The 13832-nt window shown below is 48.5% G+C and overlaps 1 protein-coding gene across 1 annotated transcript in view; it reads right to left on the reverse strand.

The window, feature by feature from the left end:
• The window catches only part of fid (fire dancer), a 51654-nt gene that overhangs the window by 11158 nt on the left and 26664 nt on the right, over positions 1-13832 (reverse strand). Inside the window, exon 2 of the mRNA XM_065434312.2 lies at positions 1971-2266. Coding sequence (XP_065290384.1) covers positions 1971-2266 — 296 coding nt within the window. The remainder of the gene's footprint in view (positions 1-1970; positions 2267-13832) is intronic.

The following is a 13832-nucleotide window of genomic DNA, read 5'->3' on the forward strand; positions in this document are numbered from 1 at the left end:
TTGTGGTGGCGTAAGCAACACAACCTCAGTTTTATTCGCATTAATTGCTAATGAATTTAGATTTCTCCCCTTTTGTAATAGTATTGTTTGTCATATATGTAACATGCGTAATGTCAAGTGACCTGAAAAGAAAAACAGCTAGTATCATCCGCATAGACTATGAACTGTGCATGTTCACTAATATTGGTAACGTTATTAATATAAATATTAAATAAAGTTGGTGCAAGCACACCTATTGTGAAACGTCTTGTGTTAATTCCCTTGCTGAAGAAAGTTTGGATCCCATAGCTACACACTGCTTTCTGTGCTGAACATATATTGATTTCAAAAGTCTAGGGGAATTCCGCGAAAGCCATAATGGCTTAATTTTGCAAATAGACATTTATAGTTAACCGAATGGAAAGCCTCGGAAAAGTCACCAAATACACGTAGAGTTAACATTTTGTTCTCAAAGTTATTTAAAAATAATCCTTTTACGTTAGCAGGGAAAACTCTAGACATTCCATACCGGAAACCAAACTGCATACCTGATAGGATGCTATGTTTATCACAAAATAACGTAATTCTCTTGCAAATTATCTTTTCGAGACCCTTCAAATTACAGGAAGTATAGATATTGGCCTATGATTTGTTAGCTCGTTTTTGTTTCCGGACTTAAATATAACAGTCACTTCCGAATGCTGCATCTTCTCAAGGAAGATGCATTTTAACAGTGACTTGGAAACTAAACATCAAACACGTTAGTAACCAAAGGTTATACTATTACTGTCATACAGGGAAGCGTCGCTTGCAAAGAAGCAAGGAACAGTATGTAGAATTCTTATGATATGCAAACGAAGCAATACATAAAGCTTTATAGACCTGCGTATCTGAGCGCTTACACTTGTCTTTAAAAGCTGCCCGCACTGTCGAAAATAATTTTTGTCGTTTACAGTGCTGGAATTTTGAGCACCCTTATTTATTTGACCTTATACAAAAGAAAAAAAAATGACAGACCATGGTGGCCCTCTTCTTGATCCGAGCAATATATCAAGTAATCCAAAACAAGAGATATATTCACAAGAAGATGGAGGCTTGGGGCAATTAACAGTGTTCGAACAAGGAATGTCGTTGCAACAAACGTTCTGTCAAGGAGACTCGTTTTCGTCAGGGTGATGTGACGAAGTGAAGGTGACATTACTTATTCGACCACTGTTACACCGTGTCTCCTAGCTAACGTTCGCTTGGCTGTTCAACGAAAAATAAAATGTTTAAAAAACACGTGCAAGATACAATAATAAAACCTACGGCACTCAATCGTTCGGCTTCTGATGACCGAACACCGTAGTTCTTAGAATCGTATCTTGCACCATGACGTTTCAATCTTTTTTTTTCGTTGAACAGTTTGGCTAACGTTAGCTGGGACACCCAATATAGAGCAATGTTGTCCGATTGTTATATTAAGGGAACTTAGAAATGAACTCCCTTACTTACTTCTTGAAAACAAATTCGGGATCGACCCTTTGACTCTTTCTGTTTTAACTTTACATCAGTCCAACCTGAAACCACCCGCGAAACATGGTAACAGCACTTTACAAATACCAGCACACTTACTGCTCTAATTTTTAGTCAGTGTAGCAGCTCAGGCAACGATGACGTTTGGTTTTTGTGAATATATCATATTTTTGCGTGTTCTGTTAATAGCCGTGTGACCGTGCATCCACTGTGATAGATAGATAGATAGATAGATAGATAGATAGATAGATAGATAGATAGATAGATAGATAGATAGATAGATAGATAGATAGATAGATAGATAGATAGATAGATAGATAGATAGATAGATAGATAGATAGATAGATAGATAGATAGATAGATAGATAGATAGATAGATAGATAGATAGATAGATGCGTACATTTATGCCGCAAAGCGTGTCGATTTGTGCGTGCAAAGAACACGAACGGAGTGAGGCGTCGAGGCAAGCACTTGCCTTCCTTTGCGTCTGCTCCATGGCCCACACGGTGATGAGCACGCGGCCGCCGACGCGCAGCACGCGTGCCAGCTCCCTGAGCGCCTGCACCCGGCGTTCGGTGGAGGCCAGGTGGTGGAGCACGGCAACCGAAAGCGCCGCGTCCAGCGCCTCGTCTCGGAATGGTAGCGCCAGTGCGTCGCCCAGCACCACCTGATGGCCTCCACAGGAGGCGGCGGCGCGCGCCAGCGTCTGGCTGCGCTCGCAGCCCAACGCCCCGATGCCCGCGGACTCCAGGTACTGGCCGCTGCCGCAACCTGCCGACCACAATCGCGCACAATGTTGAGCCTCAGTCTGTAAAGTAGGCTTCGCCACTGAAAGAGCACTCGCGTGGGAAACCCCCCCCCCCCAAAAAAAAGAAAAAGTGTTTTACAGTGAAGCTTTACATGAAAATTCCGCAACGCTTTTCATGCGGCGGCAACGTGTGTCGGCGAGGTCGGTACCAAATGTCAGCCTGCATAGCATCTCCGACGCGGTCATATGGCCAGGCCGTCGGAACGTGCTGACGGACGCTGATGTCAGTAGAGCCGGCGCATAAAGGAACATACAGAAGTTAGCCTCGCGCGCGACCGGTGTCGGTGTTGTGAACTTCACTCCGATTAAGTCAGCTGGAGGAGTCGCCTTTGTTGTCTGAAATAATTCATTTACGTTCATTCGCTACCGCTCTCACTGCGTGCTCTCGTTGCGTCGTGCTCTCTAATTACTGTTTATATTTCTTTGCGTGCAAGTTTATATATGTCCGTACTAATAAAATTTTCTTCTAATCACTGTAGTCTGCTTCTAAGGAATGCGAGAAATGTAATACTTGAGCTGTGCTTTCACCGCATGGACTTCCGTATTTGTTTTCCAAACATTTACCTTGAGTGAATCAGCGATTCATGAATCTCATTATTTACTTGTACTGAGTGGTATATTATGACAAGACCTTTAAAAGCTAGACGGAGAAACAGGGCTGGTTAAAGCATTCCAACATCGCTCACATGCGAACGGGAAACATCTGTCACACTGCACGAATTTATTGTGAAAGGGAAAGCGAATATGACTTAAAAACCATTTGACCGCCATAACTCCACTTAAGCGCTACATAATGCGAATCATTGTTGTTTGGTAGTAGAAAGGCACTCTCGAACCGTAGTAATTATCTGAAGCGAAACGTGCCATATTCACATAGATCTAAGCCGACATCCGAAAATTGAAAAGCCTTAAAGAAAAAAAAAATATCCTGCAGTGTCACCACCTTCAGTCACCACCTTCAAGTTCAAGACATCGCATCAGACTACATCCACAGCCGTGGAGCTTGCTGCTTTTCGTAGCGCATTACACATAATTCGACAGGAACCACCTCAAAAGTGGAGCATTTTCAGCGACTCTTACGGTAGCTTTACATTGATTGCTTTCCGCCTTACGCCGTGGACCCTACGAACAACTATCGCTACAAATCCGAGAGCTTCTCATTACCTTGTCGAGCAAGGACACGACGTCACATTTCAGTGGCTCCCTAGCCACTGTGGCATAATGGGTAATGGCCGATGAAGTTACTCGATCTATTCATGAAGAAGGCGTGCAGGAGCCAATTACGCCGTCAAGAATAGATAGATGCAGCAGCGCAACTTCGAGTGCTCGCATCTGATGCCTTACAATCGTTGTCTAACGCGCCTTGTTTCCACTATACACGTCTACATCGACTGGACCCCTGCCTGCAACTTCAGCCTCCACCTGGACTATTCCGACCCGAAAAAATGGTACTTTACCGATTGTGGCTTGGCGTCGCATTTATGAAGTCCTTTGTTTTCCACATCGGATGGGAGGGCAGTGCTGCGTGTGACCACTGCGGCGACGAGAAAACTATCAAACACGTTCTTTGTCATTGTCCCCGATACAGCACACACAGGCAGCCACTCGCGACCGCATTGGCGCGTCTTGACGACCGACCGTTTTCGGAGCAGATAGTCCTGGAACGCCGGCCTATACAGACGCCATACCACAAGACAGTAAAGGCACCCTTGCAATTTGTACGTTCGTCTGGCCTATCGGGGAGACTGTAATTATGCTGGTAGCTTGTGTCTGCCTCGCCTCCTTGAATTTAATTGTCTTCTAGGGTTTTGCGTGCCAGAATCGCGATTTGATTATGAGGAACGCCATAGTAGGGGACTCTGGATCAATTTTGGCCCCCAGGTCTGCCTCCTTCGTCTTATCCACACAGCGAGCACCGGCTCGTCCATCGTATTCTTCAAAACCAGGAAGTCTGAGGCAATTCCTAGCGTTTCGGGCATTAGCGAGGCTTTCGGATATATCATTCGTCAGTATAGTAATCAGGAAGTTCACGCGCTTTCACGTAAGCTGCCTACGTAACTGCCACGTGACTGCCTACCACGTGAGAAGCTCCGTGGTGTCGTGTATGCTATCCCCTGCGCGCAATGCAATTACAAGTGCTGCATCGTAGAAAGCGGCAATCATTAAAGAAGATTCCAGGAGAATCGGAATGACGTAAATAAGCATGGCTTACGTACCAGCGCACTTGCGAAACCTGGTTCATGAGATAGGTTGGGACAAAGCACTTGTCCTTGCAAGAGAAAAAAAAGTTTTAGATCAGTGCCCTTATTCGAATCATTGCATATCCAGATGACCACATTAACTTTAAATAGGATCGACGGGAATGCTAACCCCGTCTACACTCGCACCTATACATTATGTGCTCAACCGCAATAGTACTTCGAGCCCATCCTGTTTAATTTTGTTGTGAACAAGACTACCTGGGGAGGGGGGGGGGGGGTCTGTAAGGTCTTTTATAGCAAGTTATTCACATTGGTCAGCGTCAATTTTGTCTTATTAATGCTTTCTCATAGGCGTTAGAAACCGTCTTTCGGCTTGTCTTCGGTGATATCCATGTTAGACTAGTGGTACGTACGCTAGGGGGTTTACGTGCCATCTTCGGCTCCACGATTTATAACACTTCCGATCAAGACTGAGTGTCTGCAAAAGAACGGACAGCAAACGTAAGCAGTATTTTATTTTTTCGCAACGTGTCTGTTTCTTTTTTCTTCGTTTTCTTTAGCATCATATTTCGTGCCTTCTCTCATGCAGTCAGTCAGTCTTTTGAGTGTGGGTCCTATGAGAAGACGATGGAATACGCTACGCAGGTAACGTCCGTCGATGCCTCAGGCGCATTTCTGAGCGCGAACGACTTTCGCATGATTCGCTCTCAGAAATGCGTCAGACAGCAACTTTATCACGCCCACTTTTTTTTTCTTCAATTTCGCTTCTTTGCCTTTGTTTCCCATTGTTTGTCAGAGTGCACGGGCGCGCTTCACTTCGCTCAGCCGAGCGCACGTGATGCATTGACGACCAAATCGGGCGTCGCATTGCAGACGCCGACAAATCGGCGAGATCACTGTAGCGGCGGCGTTGTGAACGAAGGTCACCGGCTGCTTGCTGCTTTTTGCACGAGCGACGGCCGTTATCGATTAATTACGAGATGTGGGGTTCTATATTTAGTCGCGCCGCCACCCTCAACTGACGCCTGCGCCTCTCTCGAGCAGACTTGTTTACTGCAAGCCTTTCCGGCGGATCGTGCGATCACGACTTAACTAAACGTACCACCGAAAGCGCGCAGCATCTCGAGCGCTAGGGCTGGCCGCGGCTTATCAAGGTCCAAGTTGAAGGCCCTATAAGTATTGCACGGCGAGTTATCGCAACTTGCGGGCGCACTAACGTCGTACGCTCGCGCGATAGTTGTACCTGCAAGCAACTTTTCGAAATTCGACTCCGGAGCCGAATTCACAAAGTTTTTCTTTCGAAAATTCTCGTTGCGCCATTGACTGGCCGCCTTTGCTCATAATATGTGCGGAATTAGGATTTGCTGGAATTTACTTTTTCGGGTAGTTCTAGCGCAAGAGCTCCTTGCGAACAGATGCTCTAATTATTTGTGTCCCAGTATAGTTGCTGCAGTACTATCCATATTTAATGAAACATAAGATGACTGGAGAGACACGTCCGCCAGCTGTCTCGGAATGGCTGTTCCGGCCGCTTAATCTCCGCCGTCGTCGCTGCCCGTAATCCACGTCAATTACCGGCTGCCACAAGGACGTTACTCTTGCGAGCCCCTATAGGACAGACGGTAATGGGGGAGATTGGTCGGCTCAGCCGCTGGCGCGGAGCTTATCGCGAATCGAACGAAGCGGCGGGGCACCTATCCATCGATGGTTTGAAGCCCGAAAGGGCGTCGGAGCGCACTTTCGGGCACTTTTAGGAACATGGCAGTTTCGCAATTGTCAGAAAGGCATTGTCTTTTCCACCCATGCAGCGAGTGCCCGGCTCAGGAAAAGAGCTCAAAAGTTGGAACTTGAGTACACGATTAGGCAACACGGCCGTTGGTGGTGCATTCCGGAACGTTCTTCCGCTTGACACTGCACCTCGACTCAAGAAAAAGAATCACAGCGTTTAAACAAACTGCTCTCTGAATGCACTGGTGTGAAGGTATGCCTCGCAAGCTATTAATTCCTTATCGTATAGCAGTAACTGCGGGGCATTATCGAAGCGCAGTGTCATCACTCAATGGGCGCGCCGCTGTGCTTAACTCTGTGGGGTTGAAGAAAAGCTTCGAGTCAGGACCCGCTTGTGAATGCGCCTACGGGCCTACGTATGATAAATGTCGAGGTTCGGTCTTCTTAATGCGAAAGCCTTGCGCAGGACAGTCGGATGTTCGCAGGTGGTATCGATGCGGAATTCCCGGAACGAGAGGGAGCGGACGCGGATCCAACAGCGGAGTAGGACAGGTGCAGTAGTGACGTTGCAGGAGCATCACACGTCACGTTGCTGGATATCAGGGTTGCGAAGTGGTGGTGGAGGCGGTAGAGCGGCAACGGATGGGCTGACGTAGTGGAAGGAAAAGAAAATCGTCTCCAATCCACGCTGTGAAGGTGGTTGTACAGCGAAGCTGTAAGCGACAACGACAAAGAGTACCCATTGCGACGCAAGTTGAAATTATTCGCCTGGTGGCATTCACATGCACTTTACTTAATTATTAGCCTACGACATTTCGACGGCCTGCGACTTGGCTTGCGCCGCTATACTTCGTGCACATACAAAGAGTGGACCAGAGAGAGGAGGAATTCGCCGCGTCTCGTGTGCACGATGTTCTTCAGGAGTCCTCACTATACGTGGCCTTTCCATGGAACGCTCACAACAAAAATCTGTTCCTATGCCGGCTCTTCTTTTACGTACGAATGTGCAGTTACGTCATTTCCTGCTTCGTATGCTACAGTCAAGCTGCCGTCGCCGTGGCAGCTTGCGCAACAGTAATCTTTACCATGAAGCGTATGCGGGCAGCGCTACGTGCTTAGCATTGCATGTAGGCGTTGGAGTGCCTTATCCTCAATTATGTGGCTCGGATGCTTTTTTTGAGCTTGTTCTTACGTATGCTGACCTGTATGTTGTATGCGTGATTCCGAAGAATGTATACAGTGTTCGCCTCACTTTGCTGAGTGCTTGAAGCGTCTGCCTTACGGGGGCATGAGCCATTGCATTTGGGGTATGAGCCATTGATGACGATAGTTTTCTGTCGACGTTATGCCACAAATAAATCCCGGGACCCTAGCCATAGACCGCTTCGCTGTAAAACAGCCAGATACGCATCGACGGTTGAAAAAGGTGTAAAACACAGTTCCAACAATTTACAATATTCTGCCGCACTAAGAGTCCAGGATGACTCCCTTTTCTCGGGAATTTTCTACAGCAAACATTTCCGTTCTGGCATACCCTGCATATTGCGGCGGTGAAGTATGCTATGGGGGCCGTTAAGAGGCGTCACGATGACCTCGCGGAAAAACTCATAACACGTTCCCAGCAATAGTGTGGGGGGAGGGAGGGGGTAGTGGATGCGATGCGGCTCCTGCAGTTAGTACTGACCGGACGCGGCAACGGCGCCTTATTATCCCGGACACGTGTTTTGACAGCCGCCTCGACGTGGTTTTGTCCAGCGGGGCTCAGCACCGTGTGTACATAGGCGCGTGTGTTGCGTCCGGACCAGCGCGCAGTCAAACATCGTTGGCTCGACGGCGAGCCTGGCTGGCAGCACAAGAGAAGCGTGATTGCGCATAAGCGGCGACTCCAGCGGTCGCTTAACGGCTGCGCATGGTAGCCCGAACATCACCCGCGAGCTTCCGCCGGGAAGTGCGCTTCCGAGTAAAACGACGGCCGCCAGCGGCACGCTTCCGCAGAGAGCTCTACGAGCACTTTGTCGGCTTGCCGTTGGTTTCGAGGAAGGGAGGAGCGGATTCCTCGTGGCGCCAGTGTGCGGCGGCGGTGCGGATACCCAGGAATGCAATATCGCGGTGAACTAAAGGTTGGAGGATATGCGTAGAGGCTCTTGTGTCTGCCATATCGCTCGGAAGTTGGCCGTCGGCTTCGATATTGCAGCATCGAGAAAAAAAAAAGCAAAGATGGCTGAAGTGGGGAAATACACCCCCCCCCGCACGCACACGCACACGCACACAAACACACACACACACACACACACACACACACACACACACACACACACACACACACACACAAAAAAAAAAAATAACACGAGCAGTATTTGTTGTTTGACGTTTGTTGAGTCACGTGTTGTGATGGCATCTTGATAACGTTACTGCTTTATTATTACTTTTTTAATTGTTTACTTATTCACTGTGAAACACATAGAAACGTCACGCAGCCAGAGAGTGAATCCAGGGAACGCAGATGGGAAATTGAATGCTTCTTTTTAATTGAAATGTAAAAATATTAACAAAATGAAAATGGATCAAAGTGGACGAAAAGACAACTTGCCGCAGGTGGGAAGTGAAATAAAATTTTTTCGCATTACGAGTGCGATGCTCTAGCATTGAGCTACCCCTGCGGTCATCCACCCGTCAGCTTTCTTGGGCCGTGAGTTACGCTAACACTCACAGGGCTACATCTATGTACACATGCACAAATACATGCCGCGCTAACTCAATGGTGGAGCATCGCGCGCTTAATGCGGAAAATGATAGATCGGCCGCTACCTGCCGCAAGTTGTATTTTCGTCCTCTTTAATTTTCGTTATCAGTTTTACGTTTCAGTTAAGTAGAAGTGTTAATTTCGCGTATGCTTTCCCGATGGCTTCACTCTCTGTTGGCTGCGTGGGGTTGTATATATACTAACAAAATATACTAACAAAAAGATTAGCCGTAGCTGTACATGTTATTTCGACCTCTTCAGAGCGAGCAACTTATCAAAGAAAAGAGCGGCAATCGAGAAATAATTTATGTTTATTTGCGTGCTTTCGCATAGTAATGATTCGGAAAGACGCTGCCAGTGACTTTTCAAATCATGGTCCTTACTTGCCAGTTGTCCTTAAGGATATATATAATTATTTATTGACAGGGAAGACAGAAAGGTTGAACTGAGCTTGTGCGCTTTAGTCTGCTACTCTGCACTGGGGATGAGGGGAGGGGAGTGAAAGTACTGGGATAGGTAATGATGATAAGAGAAGTTGTGATTGCTTATGTATATTAGGCAGTTAGGCAGTGGCCCTGCAGAGACGCTCGTCTAGCTTGGTGTCCTGCAGAAACTTCAACAGCGCTTTAGTTGCCCGCATTGAAGTTGCAGTGTCAGGCCATGGGCCGAGGGCAGCATCCTCCGACAGTGTCCTCCGACAGTGTCCGCCGACAGTGGTTGCATGCCAACGCTGGCTGGGAAACTTTCCAACATCCTTCGCTCCAGCATATATGCTGAGCAACCGCAAAGTATGTGTTCCAGCGTTTCAGGCGCGTGGCAGTGTTCACAATAAGGGCGCACCTCATAGGCCAGTCGTTAAGGGAAAATTTCCATTTACTACTGCAGTCAGTTTGCATTTCAATTGTATCATGTAGTCAATAATACAGTAGCCATTCAGCCTAGTGAGAACAAAAACAGAAAGTAGTGTGTCAACATTACTTTGATGTGAGAACACTCCGTTGTTTCATGTCGGCGAGGTTCGAGTCTTGACCCGAAGAAAAAGTCCCAACAAACAAACAAACAAACAAACAAACAAACAAACAAACAAACAAACAAACAAACAAACAAACAAACAAACAAAGGAACGAACGAACGAACGAACGAACGAACGAACGAACGAACGAACGAACGAACGAGCGAGCGAGCGAACGAACGAACGAACGAACGAACGAACGACCGAGCGAGCGAGCGAGCGAACGAACGAACGAACGAACGAACGAACGAACGAACGAACGAACGAACGAACGAACGAACGAACGAACGAACGAGCGAGCGAGCGAACGAACGAACGAACGAACGAGCGAGCGAGCGAACGAACGAACGAACGAACGAACGAACGAGCGAGCGAGCGAGCGAACGAACGAACGAACGAACGAACGAGCGAGCGAACGAACGAACGAACGAACGAACGAACGAACGAACGAACGAACGAACGAACGAACGAACGAACGAACGAACGAACGAAAATGAAAGAGCGTCGACCTAGGCACCACCGATGGAATGAGCACGCTTATTCGCTATTATCATGCCGCTTGTGGCTGAGAGTGGCGTATACGATTATAAGCGTTACGCCACATGCGACTCCTGTAGCTGCGAGAAAGCCGTCAAGCACCTATACACGATAGGTGCATACCTGTCCTCGCTACGATGTACAACGCCTCTCTCTCCGGACAGCTTTAAACCGACTGGACTCGAGACCGCTATCTGAATCAAAGGTACTCGGACCGTATCCACATCAGTCACTGGCACAGAAACGATTTACGCACTAGTACAGTTCTTGAAATACATGGGCTTGAGAGGCCGCATTAGTGTTCCTGTGCATCCTCTTACGTGTACTGCGAGCTCACTCTGTTCCTATTTTTCCCTTCCCATTCCCCCTTTCCCTTACCGCAAATGTAGGCTAGCAAACCGCTGGTCTGGTTGCACTCCCTGACTTTCCTCTTCTTGTTTTCTCCTCTCTCTCTCTCTCTCTCTCTCTCATAGCTGGTAATGTCTAACGAAAGCCGACACACTGGCTCATGGTCATTTAAGCCTAAGAGACAGCGCTTTGAGCGGTGTATAGCTCTTTTACGATTTCGGAACCATGACGCAGTTCATTCGCTTGAGCTGTCTCTAACATCCTTTTGCTCATCCCTTCTTTCACTCTCCCTTCTTCCTGTTGCTCCCGTTATCTTAACCTTCCTATCTCCCTGTGTCGCTTTTGTAACGTTACGATATGACAAATCACTAGACTCACTCATACCTGTGCGCATGCTTGCAAATGAAATGACACATGGCCTTTGTTAAAACATTCGTTAAAAAAATGGCATGAAAATGTGAAGTGATGGTACGCGATGTACGTGAAGTGTGCTACCGTTATAAAAATGTCACTCGGCCTCCTCAACTGTATTGCCAGCGACTTCTTCCTGAAACAACGCCCGTGGAGAGTTATCCAGTGGAAGTAGGCGCATCTAATGATTCAAGGGCACTGTGTCGGTGGGCGCGCTGCCGCGATAATTTATTCACTTATCGTCCAGTCTGGAATGGAAATCTCGCAGATGGAGCAAGGGCCGCCGTAGAACAACAGCAGCAAAGCAGCAGAGAGGCACAGATTTTCCCCGAGCTGAGTGCAGGGCGCAATGAGGCGGGCAAGTGCGATGGATTAACTCCCGTCTCCGGCGCGCGCATCGACCGCGCAGCATCCGGCACCGCCATCGCGGAGCGATTCCACCTTTCCTTTTCTTGCCGTTGGAGATCCATTCAGAGCACTCCCTGGCCAAGGCTTGAAATCGTGGTTCCCCGTCATTTGCTTCGTTTTACTCGGTTCACGGCAGCACTTTACCCACTTTCTGCGTCTCCTTTATGGTTTCGCGCTCTTTGATTGCTGCATTTTCTTCGGGAAACGTGCACCACAGACGCTTCCCCTTTCCCGCGAGATTGACGCCACGTGTGTGGGTTGTTTTGTCGACGAGAGGAGACGAGCAGCCTTGAATTCGTTTTCCGTGAAGTGGGTCTTGATTGAGGAAAGAAGGGCCCTTGTCGGGATTCCTTCCGCGCCGCGTTTCGTTTTCTACTTTCGGAGAAGAAGCGAGATGGTTCTAGCCAAGTGCATCCAGCTTTGAAAGCCCCGTCGACGAGCCGTAACAGTGCGTCGTGTCTCGCTCGGCAGGGCTTGGTTATCTCCTGTAACTCCCTTGAGAACGAGGTGGACGGTTCGACTCCCACCCGCGGCGGCCGCGTTCTCATGGGGGTCGCAATACGAGAATTATCTTTGGCTTACATTCAATCGCACGTTGAAGAAACCCAGGTGGTCAAAATTAAACTCGGTCTCTGGCGCCTGTCATTGCCACATTGTTACTTTGGAATGGGTAAATTAATTATTCATCCTGTAACTTGTTCTAACACGCATAGATGTTCGATGCTTGACTAGGCTCCTTACGAAGCAGCAAATATTTTACCAATTAGCAGTGACAATACACGCTTCCTGTTCCCACGGCCAAGCATATGCTCTCATTTTCACAGCTGCGTCCTTAAGCCTTTTTACACTCTGCCATAGCACCTCAACATACTTCTCAGAATATTTGCTCACCTTTGACGGTATTCACCGGCTTTCATTAACCCAGTAGCGTCTAGTTTTCCCACCGACATCAGCCAGTTGCAGTGTTTTCTGACTACGTGGCCGAACCCATCAAGGTCTTCATTGTCTAACCTTCGCCTCCTTCTAACTTCTAACCGCGCCTTCGACCGGTCCTCAAATGCAGTCATTCCGATGCCTGGTTTTCTCCCACCGCTGCCTAGCTCGTTCACTCGAACATCTTCCTCTCCACCAGCCGAACCTTTCCAATGACAGCCATAATGGCACATACTCTTGCAACGTTTTCCCAGGTGTAACCTCGATGTAATAAACTGGGAAAACGAGACTCGGTGAGTGCGACAAGGACAGGCAAAAGCCGCAAACAATCAGCATTCACTGAAAACATCCGCCAGCTTTGGGCATGAGCAAGAGCCGACTGCATCGGACCGCGTCTCGTCGAATGAAGGTACGCAGAAACGCGGCCGATCAAATACGCCAGCGAATGAGACGAACGAGGAGAGAGACGGCGCAGAGCCGAGTGGAACAAAACCAGGCAGAAGCCGCAGTTTTCAGAAAAAAACTGGCGTTTCCTTGACTATCGGGGGAAAAATGTTTGCCTTTAAAACTTCATGAATTTACATCCTGCTTACCGTGAAGGTACGGGTTAAGAAGCGGTATTCCGGTACTAAGTTATTCCCTTCTCTTTCCTACCAAACACGAACACTGGCGGACGCGGCCGGAAGCCTGTCGTCCGGATGGCGGATGTTGTGCCATTACCACAAGCCCGGATTCCGAATCTGCAAGATGCGGAATCTATCCTGCGAGCGCCATAATTCTCCCTTCACAAGACAAGATGCTGCGCCGTCGTGCGGGAGAAGCCTCGGCGAGCAGCGTGTTTGGACGTGTCCGCGTGTGCCAGACAGCCCGGCGCCGCACCTCCCTTTGCCTGGAGGTCACCGCGCGCGCGAACTTTGAACCGGGTGGCCAGCGCGGTCGCTGGTTGGACCCCTCGGACGACCGTCGTGTGCTGACTTTGTATTGGGCCGTTTGAGTGACAATGGTCCTCGGGGATTATAAAAGCAGCGACACGCCGCTCGAAAACAGGATCCGCCAACCCACCGGGAGAGAGTGTCGCTCCCGACTGGGGTGAGATGTGTCACGCGTTTTCGCCGGACGTCGTCGTGCGAGAACAGTCGCGTTTGTTGTGAGCACTCGGCCCCAGTGCCGACCCGTTCATGTCCTGTATGATAACCTGTATATAATGT

The sequence above is a fragment of the Dermacentor albipictus genome, chromosome 3 (assembly GCF_038994185.2).
Source record: "Dermacentor albipictus isolate Rhodes 1998 colony chromosome 3, USDA_Dalb.pri_finalv2, whole genome shotgun sequence".
Classification (NCBI taxonomy): Eukaryota; Metazoa; Arthropoda; class Arachnida; order Ixodida; family Ixodidae; genus Dermacentor; species Dermacentor albipictus.